General features: G+C 42.5%; 1 protein-coding gene and 1 long non-coding RNA gene across 5 annotated transcripts; one reads left to right on the top strand and one right to left on the bottom strand.

Annotated features, from left to right (window-relative positions):
- Nucleotides 1-5,794: 5,794 nt before the first annotated feature.
- Nucleotides 5,795-9,172, top strand: LOC109902513 (uncharacterized). Of its 4 annotated transcripts, none has more exons than XR_002256896.2 (7): nucleotides 6,725-6,858; nucleotides 6,943-7,017; nucleotides 7,320-7,440; nucleotides 7,807-7,848; nucleotides 7,945-8,079; nucleotides 8,309-8,394; nucleotides 8,526-9,172. It is a non-coding gene; the product is annotated as an uncharacterized LOC109902513 (long non-coding RNA). The 4 variants fall into 4 exon arrangements; XR_002256897.2 differs by having other exon boundaries at nucleotides 6,746-6,837; XR_002256900.2 differs by lacking the exons at nucleotides 6,725-6,858; nucleotides 6,943-7,017 and adding an exon at nucleotides 5,795-5,809.
- amh (anti-Mullerian hormone) lies at nucleotides 8,880-12,320 on the bottom strand. Its single transcript, XM_020498919.2, has 7 exons — nucleotides 12,115-12,320; nucleotides 11,424-11,750; nucleotides 11,152-11,321; nucleotides 10,507-10,618; nucleotides 10,311-10,419; nucleotides 9,774-10,207; nucleotides 8,880-9,678 (listed from the first exon to the last, which is right to left on the bottom strand). The coding sequence occupies exons 1-7, from the start codon at nucleotides 12,254-12,256 to the stop codon at nucleotides 9,257-9,259; spliced, it is 1,716 nt and encodes a 571-aa protein (XP_020354508.1). The 5' UTR covers nucleotides 12,257-12,320; the 3' UTR covers nucleotides 8,880-9,256.
- Between the last annotated feature and the right edge of the window lie 1,336 nt (nucleotides 12,321-13,656).

Here is a 13,656-nt window from a genome sequence, read left to right as displayed (position 1 = left end):
GCTTCACCAAATTACTGAGTAAAGGGTCTGTATACCTATATAAATGTCATATTTCAGTTTTAAAATATATATAAATTACCAAATATTTCTAAAAACTTGTTTTTGCTTTGTCTTTATGAAGTATTATGTGTAAATTGATGAGGGGCAAAAACATAACAACATTTTGAAAAAGTCAAGAATCAATAACTTGCTAACATCTGATAACATTCATATATTAGCCTTTTCTGAGACTCACTTAGATAATTAATTTGATGATACAGCAGTAGCAATACAAGGATATATATAAACTACAGAAAATACAGAAATGCTTATGGGGGAGGTGTTGCTGTGCATATTCAGAGCCATATCCCTGTAATACTTAGATTCAATCTTATATCAAGTGTTATTGAAGTGTTGTAGTTGCAGATTCATTTGTCACATCTAAAGCCTTTCTTTTGGGGTGTTGATGTCGGCCACCAAGTGCTAACAGTTAGTATCTAAATAATATGTGTGAAATGCTTGATAGTGTATATGATGTAAACAGAGACATCTACTTTATTGGGTACCAGAATATTGACTGGATTTCATCAAGCTGTTCGCTCAAGGGGAAGCTTCTCACTGTAACCAGTGCCTGTAATCTGGTTCAGGTTATTCATCAACCTACCAGGGTGTTTACAAACACTACAGGTACAAGATCATCCACATGTATCGATCACATTTTCACTAATACTGTAGAACTTTGTTCTAAAGCTGTATCCATACCCATTGGATGCAGTGATCACAATATAACGGCTATATCCAGGAAAGCTAAAGTTCCAAAAGCTGGGCCTAAAATAGTTGATAAGATATCATACAAAAGATTTTGCTGTGCCTCTTTATGTGGATGAAGTTAAAAAATATTTGTTGGTCTGATGTGATTAATAAGGATCATCCAGACGCTGCACTTGATTAATTTATGAAATTGCTTCTTCCAGTTATTGATAAACATGTACCTGTTAAGAAACTGACTGTTAGAACTGTTAAGGCTCCATGGATTGATGAGGAATTGAAGAACTGTATGGTAGAAAGAGATGGGGCAAAAGGAGTGGCTAATAAGTCTGGCTGCACATGTGACTTACTGCAAATTGAGAAATTATGTGACTAAACTCAACAAAAAGAAGAGGAAACTGTATTATGAAGCCAAGATCAATGATATAAAGAATGACGGGAAAAAATGTTGGAGTACAATACATTTTATTATGGGCAGAAAGGGTAATTCAACTCCATCTTTCATCGAATCAGATGGCTTATTAATCTCAAAACCATTTGATGTTGCCAATTATTTGAATGATTACTTCATTGACAAAGTGGGCAAGCTTAGGCAGGAAATGCCAACAACGAACAGTGAGCCATCGTATTTATGCATACAAAAAACAAATAATGAAAGAAAAGTATTGCAAGTTAGATGTTAGTTAAGATGTTAGATGTTAAGTTAGATTTTGTAAAGTTAGTGTGGAAGAGCTGGAAAAATTAGCGATCAAAAATGACAAACCTCCTGGCATTGACAGCTTAGATGGAAAGCTACTGAGGATGGTAGCTGACTCTTTAGCCACTCCTATCTGTCATATCTTTAATCTGAGCCTAGAGAAAAGTCTTTGTCTTCAGGCCTCAGGCCTGGAGGGAAGCCAAAGTAATTACGCTACCCAAGAGTGGTAAAGCGGCCTTTATTGGTTTTAACAGCAGACCTATTGCTGACAGCTTTAAGCAAACTGTTGGAAAAAATTGTGTTTGACCAATTACAATGCTATTTCTCTGTAAGCAAATGTGTTATGGCTTTTCAACCTCAGCCATATTGTGGATTCAGAGCTATCTAGCTAATAGAACTCAAAGGGCTTTCTTGAATGGAAGCTTCTCTAATGTCAAACATGTAAAGTGTGGTGTACTGCAGGGCACCTCTCTAGGCACTCTACTCATTTCTATTTTTACCAATGATCTGCCACTGGTATTAAACAAAGCATGTGTGTCCATGTATGCTGGTGATTCAACCATATACACATCAGCAACCACAGCTACTGAAGTCAGTGAAACCCTTAACAAAGAGTTGCAGTCTGTTTTGGAATGGGTGGTAGGGAATAAACTGGTCCTGAACATCTCTAAAACTAAGAGCATTGTATTTGTTACAAATCATTCCCTAAGTTCTAGACCTCAGCTGAATCTGGTAATGAATGGTGTAGCTGTTGAACAAGTTGAGGACACTAAATTACTTGGTGTTACCTTAGATTGTAAACTGTCATGGTCAAAACCTATAGATCCAATGGTTGTAACGATGGGGAGAGGTCTGTCTGTAATAAAGAGATCCTCTAATTTTTTGACACCACACTCCAAAAAGCAAGTCCTGCAGCCTCTAGTTTTGTCTTATCTTGATTATTGTCCAGTCGTGTGGTCAGGTGCTGCAAGGAAATACCTAGTTAAGCTGCAGCTGGACCAGAACAGTGCGCCACGTCTTGCTCTTCATTGTAAATACTGCATGCTAGACTCTCTTGGCTAAGAGTTGAGGAAAGACTGACTGCATTACTTCTTTCTATAAGAAACATTAATGTGAAGAAAATCACATTGTTTGCACAGTAAACTTACAAACGGCTCTGACACACACACTTAGCCCATCAGACATGCCACCAGGGGTCTTTTCACAGTCCCCAAATCTCAAACAAATTCAAGAAAGCATACAGTATTAAATAGAGCCATTATTGCATGGAATTCAGTTCCATCTCATATTGCTCAAATGAACAGCAAATCTTTTTTTAATTTTTTAAACAGACAAAGCAACAACTCACGGCACAACGCCTCTCCCCTATTTGACCTAGATAGTGAATGTATTGATATTTAGGCTACGTGTGCCTTTCATTTTTTTTGTTGATGTAGTCAATTATCCTTGTCCTTGAGCTGTTCTTGTCTATTAATGTTCTGTATAATGTCATGCTTCATGTTTTGCCTTTTCAGCTTGAATGGAGGATGCTTTATGTACAAGCCAGTCCACGGTAATGCACATCAAGCCTAGACAGAGACTCCCTAGGTTATATTAAAGGTAGACTCAAGGATATGACGTAGAAAATAAACAGCATAGTGGATTCATTTCCACAACTACTAGCGTTGAAACACGAGGCTCAACTTCTCCACTGTTTTTTAAATTTAACTAGGCAAGTCAGTTAAGAACAAATTCTTATTTACAATGATGGCCTACACTGGCCAAATCCAGACAATACTGGACCAATTGTGCGCCGCCTTATGGGACTCCCAATAAGTCGGTTGTGATACAGCCTGGATTCGAACCAGGGTCTGTAGTGACGCCTCTAGCACTAAGATGTAGTGCATTAGACCGCTGCTCCACTTGCAAATACTGTGTGTGACTGAGAGAAAAGTCTTGCTTCAAGCTCATCTCAATATCTGCAGTACTCGTAGCATCGTCACTTCGATGAGTCTATCTTTAACTAATTTACCGCCTGGTGATGTCACCAGACAGGCCAAAATTCCATCCCACCAAAACAGGCTGAAATTTCAGGGAGTCTTTTCAAACAGCTCTTATACCAAAAGGGCATTCTCACCATTTTATAGTATTATTCCAACCTCAACCTGTGTAAAGATATATACACTGCTCAAAAAAATAAAGGGAACACTTAAACAACACAATGTAACTCCAAGTCAATCACACTTCTGTGAAATCAAACTGTCCACTTAGGAAGCAACACTGATTGACAATAAATTTCACATGCTGTTGTGCAAATGGAATAGACAACAGGTGAAAATTATAGGCAATTAGTAAGACACCCCCAATAAAGGAGTGGTTCTGCAGGTGATAACCACAGACCACTTCTCAGTTCCTATGTTTCCTGGCTGATGTTTTGGTCACTTTTGAATGCTGGCGGTGCTTTCACTCTAGTGGTAGCATGAGACGAAGTCTACAACCCACACAAATGTCTCAGGTGGTGCAGCTCATCCAGGATGGCACATCAATGCAAGCTGTGGCAAGAAGGTTTGCTGTGTCTGTCAGCGTAGTGTCCAGAGCATGGAGGCGCTACCAGGAGACAGGCCAGTACATCAGGAGACGTGGAGGAGGCCGTAGGAGGGCAACAACCCAGCAGCAGGACCGCTACCTCAACATTTGTGCAAGGAGGAGTAGGAGGAGCACTACCAGAGCCCTGCAAAATGACCTCCAGCAGGCCACAAATGTGCATGTGTCTGCTCAAACGGTCAGAAACAGACTCCATGAGGGTGGTATGAGGGCCCGACGTCCACAGGTGGGGGTTGTGCTTACAGCCCAACACCGTGCAGGACGTTTGGCATTTGCCAGAAAACACCAAGATTGGCAAATTAGCTACTGGCGCCCTGTGCTCTTCACAGATGAAAGCAGGTTCACACTGAACACATGTGACAGACGTGACAGTCTGGAGACGCCGTGGAGAACGTTCTGCTGCCTGCAACATCCTCCAGCATGACCGGTTTGGAGGTAGGTCAGTCATGGTGTGGGGTGGCATTTCTTTGAGGGGCCGCACAGCCCTCCATGTGCTCGCCAGAGGTAGCCTGACTGCCATTAGGTACCGAGATGAGATCCTCAGACCCCTTGTGAGACCATATGCTGGTGCGGTTGGCCATGGGTTCCTCCTAATGCAAGACAATGCTAGACCTCATGTGGCTGGAGTGTGTCAGCAGTTCCTGAAAGAGGAAGGCATTGATGCTATGGACTGGCCCGCCCGTTCCCCAGACCTGAATCCAATTGAGCACATCTGGGACATCATGTCTCGCTCTATCCACCAACACCACGTTGCACCACAGACTGTCCAGGAGTTGGCGGATGCTTTAGTCCAGGTCTGGGAGGAGATCCCTCAGGAGACCATCCGCCACCTCATCAGGAGCATGCCCAGGCGTTGTAGGGAGGTCATACAGGCACGTGGAGGCCACACACTCTACTGAGCCTAATTTTGACTTGTTTTAAGGACATTACATCAAAGTTGGATCAGCCTGTAGTGTGGTTTTCCACTTTAATTTTGAGTGTGACTCCAAATCCAGACCTCCATGGGTTGATAAATTTGATTTCCATTGATAATTTGTGTGTGATTTTGTTGTCAGCACATTCAATTATGTAAAGAAAAAAGTATTTAATAAGAATATTTCATTCATTCAGATCTAGGATGTGTTATTTTAGTGTTCCCTTTATTTTTTTGAGCAGTGTATATAAAACACAGAATAATCACGTTTGACTGCACTGGGCCTTTAACAAACCAACTGTACTACTCCTCTAGGCTATATGCTGTAGTCATGTTTTTGATTAAACTGTATAGTTTAGACATGTGGATGATAATAATGTTTTGGATTGTGGCTATATCTAATGGTTGGAGAGCACTTTGTTGTTATAATTAACACAGGCTACTGCCTTAGCTGCAGTTTGTACACCATTCATGTGATAACTATGTCTCCACTACTGGGTGTTACAGGTTAGGCTTATGCAAAATGCAGCTATAGATTTTTCAACTAACCTGCTTTTGGTGATACTGTCTTCGTTGATGATTTGGGAAAAAGGATATCTTATAAATGTTCGTTTCCAGTTGCAGGAGGTTCTACAAAAACCAAAGAGAACCTAGAATTATTAAATTCATGTTTTGCACTACGCAAAGAGGTTTCTTGTGTAACAGGGTTGGTTATGTTTCCACTTGCCACTGCAGACATATGTATTCAAAGTTGATGTATTCCTATTGGTTGGTTACATTTACATATCAATAAGATGTTATGTCATTGGTTACGCTTGCAGTTACGGGGAGATTGCGGACATCAATTCTTCCCAGTCTGATAATTCATGGTAGGTCACGTTCTGAAATAGTGAATTCTATTTACGCATTTACAATGTGTACGAGTTCACTATGTACATGTCCTGATGTGTGTATATACAGTATATACACTCAGATTACAGTTTATTAGGTACTGGGTCAGACCCCTCTAGAAGAAAAATAAATGCACACCTATTTAGGCGAGGTGCTGGCTAGCGGAGTAGAAAACTTGAAAATAAAAGAGATCCGCACACTCTAGGAGCTCAGATGCAAAAATTTAATTACCAACGTTTTGACAGCCCCCCCCCCCTTTGCCTCCAGAACAGCCTGAATTCATTGGGGTATTGATTATACAAGGTGTTGACCAATTGGTATCAAGGGACCGAATGTGTGCCAGAAAACATCCCTCACACCATTACACCCCCGCCACCAGCCTGTACCGTTGACACCAGGGAGGATGGGGCATTGGTGATTGCATGCCCACTGGAGCTGCTTCTTGTTGTTTTTAGCTGATAGGAGTGGAACCCGGTGTGGCTGTCTGCTGCAATAGCCTGTGTACTGTGTTATTTGCCTGTTTGTGGGGCCCGCCTGTTCGCTTGCATGTATCTTGCCATTTTCCTTCGACCTCTCTAATCAACAAGCTGTTTTTTGCCCACTGGACTGCCACTGACTGGATGTATTTTGGTTGTCACACCATTCTCGGTAAACCCTAGACACTGTTATGCGTAAAAAGCCAAGGATGCTGGCCGTGTCTGAGACACTGGAACCGGCGCGCCTGCCATCGACGATCATACCACACTCAAAGTTACTTCGGTCACTTGTTTTGCCCATTCTAATGTTCAATGAACAGTAACTGAATACCTTGATGCATTTCTGCTTTATATAGCAAGCCACGGCCACGTGACTCACTGTCTGTAGGAGCGAACCATTTTCGTGAACAACGCCACGGTCACGTGACTCACTGACTGTAGAAGCAAACCATTTTGGTGAACAGGGTGGTGTACTTAATAAACTGGCCACCGTGTACGGTACTTGTTAGATATCGGGGGCATCCTGGGATGTGCGTTTGTATGTTATTGCTGTAAGAGATGAGTTAGGTAGCATGCTCTAATTGTAATGGTCGCATTTTCTAACTGCTAATTCACAGTTATTTCCATGCTAACAGACGAATCACGAATCTACAGCCATCAATATAATGTTGTCCTGCACAGCTAATGTACTTCCTTGTGTCTATCGTCAGGTACTTACATTTATTGTATTTTGTACTATATTTGTTGTTGTTATGATGATTTTAATGACAAAATACCCAGTCTGATAATTCATGCAAACGACATGTAATGCCCTTTAATGGAAACATAGTTATCACGTCTCTGGCATACAAACTGTAGCTATACTGCCTATTTCCCCTCGCCATAGCCTACAATGACACACTTCGAAGATAGGGATCAGAATGGTATGGTGTTTATGAGGGCGGCCAGTCCATAGCATACAGGGTGTATAGCAGCAATCCCTCCAGTGATGTATTTTTACTTTTGTCATAAGCTCTCAGCTGTGCCTGCCTGTCAGGGACCATGTCATCTGAAGCAGGGCAGGCTATAAGACACTTTCCGACCCCAGTGAACGGAAATCAATTGCTTTCCATAGGAGAAAAAGGTCAACCCAGGTAAGACTCAATCTGTCATGTATGGGTTTTTAAAGGTTTGCATTATAATCTAGTTTAGGAATCATTTATTTGACAAAGACTATCTGTCTGTATATTACTCTTCCTATTTCTAGCAATGCTACATGGTCTATGCCACATATGCTTTAAATCGGACTGAACCGCCTCAGCATAAACATGCAATGTAACCCAATGCATGTGTGTATTCAGCTCTATCCTTGTAGCCTATGTGGTTTAAGAGTGAATTTTCAGTTGAAAAATGTAGATTTAGTCATAACCTTTACTGAGATGCAGAATACACAATGTGTTAGTAGTTTCCTCTTTAAATATCTTGCAGTAGCAAAACCTCAATATTACCTGACTTTACAGGACGCAACAGACCCAGAACATTATCATCTGAGATCCTCGGCAGTAATACAATCCTTACCCAATATATTTACATTTCTACATTCAGTAATAATATATTTTGTCCCATGTTGACTTATTACTCTCTCTGTTTACCTCTAGTGTCATATGAACGCATTTTGTCCATCCAAAGTTTGAGTGAGGTTGAGAACCCATGGAAAAGCATTACTCTGAACCGTTGCATAGTGTTGGCCATCATCATTGTGCTTGTGAGCTCAGGGGTGAATGAAATACATGGTGAGTGCTGAAACATTGTGAAACATTTGTCATTTTCTCATAACCTCAATGCACACAGACTAGCTCATGCACTATCTGTTGTGGTTCAGATGCTCTGGATGTGATTCTCATAACCTCAATGCACACAGACTAGCTCATGCACTGTCTGTTGTGGTTCAGATGCTCTGGATGTGATTCTCATAACCTCAATGCACACAGACTAGCTCATGCACTATCTGTTGTGGTTCAGATGCTCTGGATGTACTTCTAGAGGAGAATGATCTTCCTCAGATGTTCCTTGGAGGCACGGGTCTACAACCAGACGGCATAGCTCAGGTATTGGAGCGCATAGCTTATTTTCTTCACGTGTCCCTCTTATAACTAACACATTGAATAACAAATAATTACGTGCTGGGCTTTGGAACCTTATGTAATGATCCTGTGTGTTTCCTGTTCCCTCCCTGCAGCCTGCAGCCTCTCTGTGGGACAGCTTGCTGAGTTGGGGCTCAGACGATGGAAGAAAAGGAAATCCCAAGAGAAGAGGGGGAATCTTGAGAATCAGAAATAGAGATGTTTCCGACAAAGGGCTGTTAAAGGAATGATAGAGGGAATACATTATGGAGAATGGTAAAGGAGGGGAAAGAGGAGGATAGTACAACAAAAAAGGAAAACATTTTCTGAAGGACTAATCAGTGTGTTTATTATGTTGAAATATAAGGATATATTGTAGTTAAAATGTTACTACTGTAAAGAAAAAGAAAAAGATTTACAGTACATCACAATGATCTTAAATGCACCATACAGTCTTATCTGATCATGCATAAATGTTCTTCATATTTAAAGGGTATACAGAAATCAATAAGATGAGCTTGTTCCTATCTCGTATTTGATGATCAATATATTCTTTCAGCCTTCAATACGATCATGTGGTGCAAATTGATAATGCACAAATTGTACTTGAAAGATCCAATATGTGCACTGAGCCAATGAGTTTTCTATTTACATAACCGAGTGACAAAATGTGTATTAAATCAGCTAATATTGTAGACAACTAGATGTGATAATGTATTTACAATAAACAAAATAAATGCACTCAATGATTTAAAACATGCAATTCTACTTGACTTTTATTGAGTAATGGTGCAACAACCCAGGTGCCCTGGCCCTTTAATACCAATCATTGCACCACATGGAGGAGTCAGCGGCATCCACACTCCTTGGCCACCATGTTTGGTTTGTAGCAGATATTGGTTCCATGCTCATCCAACTCCACCACCTTGAGGTCCTCATAGTCCACAGGCACACAGCAGGGCGAGCGCTCCAGGGCCAGGCCACTCTGGATCTGGCTGTTAAGCAGGATAGCATGGTTATTCCCGTTGGTCAGGGGAAAGCTGCAGACTCCCTGGCAGTTGTAGATGGTGGCCTCAGGAGGAGACAGCAGGTATTTCTCTAGGGACACGGTGAGACTGTGCAGTCGACAAAGGTGCAGGTTCCCTGGGCCCTTCTGGCCTGCTCTGGTGGCCCGCTGCCCCCTCTCCACATCCCAGGCTCCCACTACTGTCTGCAGGGCCTTCAGCAGAAGCAGGGCTCGGTACTGCGTCTCACTGGGGCTCCCAACACCTATGTGAGTGAAATAAATAAAAAAGGTTTAAATGACTTTGCAATTCAATTAATGCCCAGACATTGATCATGAATTTACATTGAGGCCTGCTCACCTGCTGGTGCTTCCTCGCCCTCTTTAGGAAGGACACTGAGTTCCTGGAGTCTCCTCAGTCTGTCCATTCCTGCTTTGCCCACCTCCTCCACCCTCATCTGGACCAGAACCTCCTCCAGCCTCTGCCTGAGCACCTCCAGTAGGGCGGGCTGCAGGGACAGCTCCCCGCGATGCCCCTGGAGCACCGAGCCCTGTGTGGGGAAAGAGAACAGGGTGGGAGCTGAGGAGTTGAGCAGCCTGGCAAGGAGGGTCTCACTGGACGACACCCCAAGGGACAGGGGGGGAAGAGAGTCCAGAGAGTACAGAGGTACCGAAGCAGCCCATGGTTGTGACTGCGTCTGTGGTGGCACGACGTCACTGAGGAACTTCTGCAGCTCACACAGAAACGTGTAGGTCCCAGAGGGAGCAGGGGAGGGACTCAGCTTTTCTGTCACTCTGAGGAAGACAATTACTCATTTAAGAATCTCTATGGCTTCAATCACTTAAAGAAAAAGACAGTAATAGGTACCGCATTTAAAAAAAGACAAAGCTAACTGACCTTTCATCAGTTCCTCTATTCGTTGAGAAAAGCACCAGGGGAATGACACTGACATCACTTCTTGTTCCGTCACCAATCAGGATACCTCGTAGTTCAGACAGCTTTTGTCCTGCCGAAAGGGGAATAATCTTCAGACATGTTGATGGAAGGAAAGCATATTAACTTGAACACGATCAGCTGTACAAGATGTTCTTACCTGTCTCTGGTGTTTTTGTGTCAACATTGAATCTCCATTTCAGTTGACTTTTGCCCTCGGGTTGCTTTCCTGTTAGGATGAGGAACTGTGTTCCTTCTGAAATACATACCGTCTGGGAGAAGTGGGAAAAGGTTGAGTCAGATAATAGCAGAACATCAAAAACTAAAGAAGCAAAATGTCACCTGCCACATTGTCATGGTGAGAAATGCATCATCGCGATGATGTGGCCAGTGACACTGCTTCGCGATGATGTGGCCAGTGACACTGCTTCGCGATGATGTGGCCAGTGACACTGCTTCGCGATGATGTGGCCAGTGACACTGCTTCGCGATGATGTGGCCAGTGACACTGCTTCGCGATGATGTGGCCAGTGACACTGCTTCGCGATGATGTGGCCAGTGACACTGCTTCGCGATGATGTGGCCAGTGACACTGCTTCGCGAAAGCACAATATCTTGAAAACTTGACAGCTGACATACAAAACATTTGGGACTGTATCAACAGTGGACTTATGAAAAAATAGTTTTTGAGTGGAGTTTTCCTTTAATGGTCTGTAAACATCATGGTAAAGACAAGACTTATAAAATGTGAGAGACAAGTAAGAAGTTCAGGAATGTTGTTCTTGAGCAGGCAATGAATTCAAACCTGTTTGTAAGGCTGCAGAGAGTGACTGGTGAAAGTGATGGCACCGAGCGCTCCTGTTCTGGGGTTTCTAAAGGCAAGGAGCAGTATGGGCTTGATATTGGAGAGGGGAGGCCGGGGGAGGTGGAAGGTCAACACAAGACCCCATCCCTCCACTTCACCCTCCATGAGCTCTGATAGACAAGACATAACATCCCATTTCAGTACATTCAGAATCAGATCCATATCTGTGCCATACCTACAAAGCTGAAATCTGGAAAGAGACAAAAATGTACCTTTGGTTGGGTGCCAAACATGTAGCCCATGTTTCTCTTTTTTGGCTTCTTCAGCTAGTGTGGATAAGGCAGGTACTGGAGCACCATCAGAGTGTGAGCAAATGCCAAATCGAGTCAAATCCTCCTTTCTCAGGTCGCTTTCCTGGCCCCAACCTTCACGAAGTGCTGAAAACATATCCTCAATAACCTCTCCATGAGACGGTATCCTTCCAAAACATGGAGTGTCCCCAGGTAGGTGAAGAGTGCTGGGATGGGAGTTTATGGTCTCCTTCACTGTTAAGGCATTCTCTCCCAAACCTTTTCCGACCTCCACTGAACAGTTGTCTCCTTGGATGAAAGAACAGACTAAATGTAGTCACAGAAGGCTGTATTCCCATAACAATATTTTGCGAATTGTATAATTTGATGGCAAAAAGATGACCTTATTCTGAGATGATATTGCATCATTCACAATGTGATAAATTAAGTTACAAAAAATTCTAATAAGCAGTTATTTAATGTAATTAACAAATAGAGCACAAAGTAAAAAACTGTGCATTACAATGCATACAATATTTTCTTGCAAATGCTAATGAATCCATGTTTGGTCACAGCTATGGCCAGGTCCCAGGCATACAGATTCATATCAATGCAACAAGTTACAAACAGCAGTACGGACAGTGTAATTGGGATGGTGAATAGTGTGACTGACCTGGCCCTGTTCCTGGGTGGTCTGGCGTGGGGTCCTCCTGACACCGGCCTAGCAGGCTGTCACTCAGTCTGCCCTGGTGTGGCAGAGTGACCATTGTGCTGGGCAGCAGCAGTATCAAGCAGAATATGCACCATAGCCTCATGGTAACCCTGTCTGTCCAGTCACGTCTGGATGGAACACTTGTTTTGGGTCAGGTCAGCGAGGGAGATGGGTTTTATGTACCGCCCCTCTTTCAGCTAAGGAGGACAGGCTGCCAAATACACAGCTCATACTATGTGATGTGTCCTTGAGAAACTATCCTATGTTGTAAGATGTGGAGGGACAGTGAATTCTACGGTGGGTTGAGATAAGGCTAGGGAAAGGAAGCACAAGACAGACAATGGAGTGTTTTGTGTGTGGCAGACAGACACCTGCCCTCCCTGTGGGTGAGAAAAGACTGGCGATTTAAGCACCTCCAAAAAGGAAGGGAGGATGTTTGAAGGAGACAGAAAAACCATGCGTGTAATGACACTTCTATAAAGGCCTTTCGTAGGTAATGTCTGGTCTATTACAGTATATCAACACTATCATTGCTTCTGTGTCCTGCCATTTCTTACATACAGTTCTTCAGGGATGATCAACTAGATTCAGCGGCAAAACAGAATATACACAAATTACAAAATCATTTGTAGACTGCAAATTGACCGTAAGAAGCCCAAACAGGTATATTTGACTAAAACATGCTAATTTCACACCTTGCGTAGGAATACTTTACAGATTTCCAAAATAATAAATACAAGAAAATGCTTAGGAAACTTGGGGGCCAAATTCGGCCCACCAGTCCCCCCCCCCCAATACACAAACGGATATTGGAGTTTTCTTCATAAAAGTAGCCATTTGTGATGCAATTCTAAGGATGCGATTGCAAATTGACGATTGATTACAGACACGTTGGCTTTAAAAAGTTCTCTCAGCAGTTATTGGACTAAGTACAGTGGATGGATTATGGATGTGCTGCATGCCAGATAGATACAGAAGAAGTGTTGGCTAAATAAGACATCTTGACGGATTAAAGGATCTATGGACAGACTATGAGATGCTGCTGTTGAGACTTCTCGGGTTGAAAAGTGCCTCACGGCCTTGGTTTCATGGAGAAATCCAACAGCTGCAGCTTTGTTTTGCACACGATCAAGGTCGTTCAGTTCAGTCTGTCCTGCTTGGTGGACAACAGCGCCAAGTGATAAAGTCAAGGATTCACAAATCATCCACTAAAAATGACAAGAATTGTTTATCATTTCTAAATGGCTTGAAAACATGCACGTAACATCACAGAACACTATTTCAGAGAGTATTCATAAAGATGACATTGAATGTTGAATTATTCCCCAATAGTGGACATTTTGGACATAAATGTGTATTCCCCACTAAAGACAGAACTGAAGATCAATTCTCAAAACACTACTGTCCATCTTTGGTCAAAACCATGATAAGCCTAGCTTTATTACAGAATGTACCAGAACTACTATAATGATAGTAGAAAAATGACACTCATCCCACCCCTAC

The sequence above is a fragment of the Oncorhynchus kisutch genome, linkage group LG13 (genome assembly GCF_002021735.2).
Source record: "Oncorhynchus kisutch isolate 150728-3 linkage group LG13, Okis_V2, whole genome shotgun sequence".
Classification (NCBI taxonomy): domain Eukaryota; kingdom Metazoa; phylum Chordata; class Actinopteri; order Salmoniformes; family Salmonidae; genus Oncorhynchus; species Oncorhynchus kisutch.
Note: the sequence above shows the minus strand (reverse complement) of the source record. Positions and strands in the feature narration are given on the sequence as shown.

What these genes read in the sequence shown, in the direction of transcription:
- amh (XM_020498919.2), bottom strand. Translation starts at nt 12,256, where the DNA reads ATGAGGCTATGGTGCATATTCTGCTTGATACTGCTGCTGCCCAGCACA. An exon ending in CACAAAAACACCAGAGACAG is followed by an intron (nt 10,420 to 10,506) that starts GTAAGAACATCT and finishes CCCTTTCGGCAG; the next exon opens with GACAAAAGCTGTCTGAACTA. An exon ending in GGGCGAGGAAGCACCAGCAG is followed by an intron (nt 9,679 to 9,773) that starts GTGAGCAGGCCT and finishes TCACTCACATAG; the next exon opens with GTGTTGGGAGCCCCAGTGAG.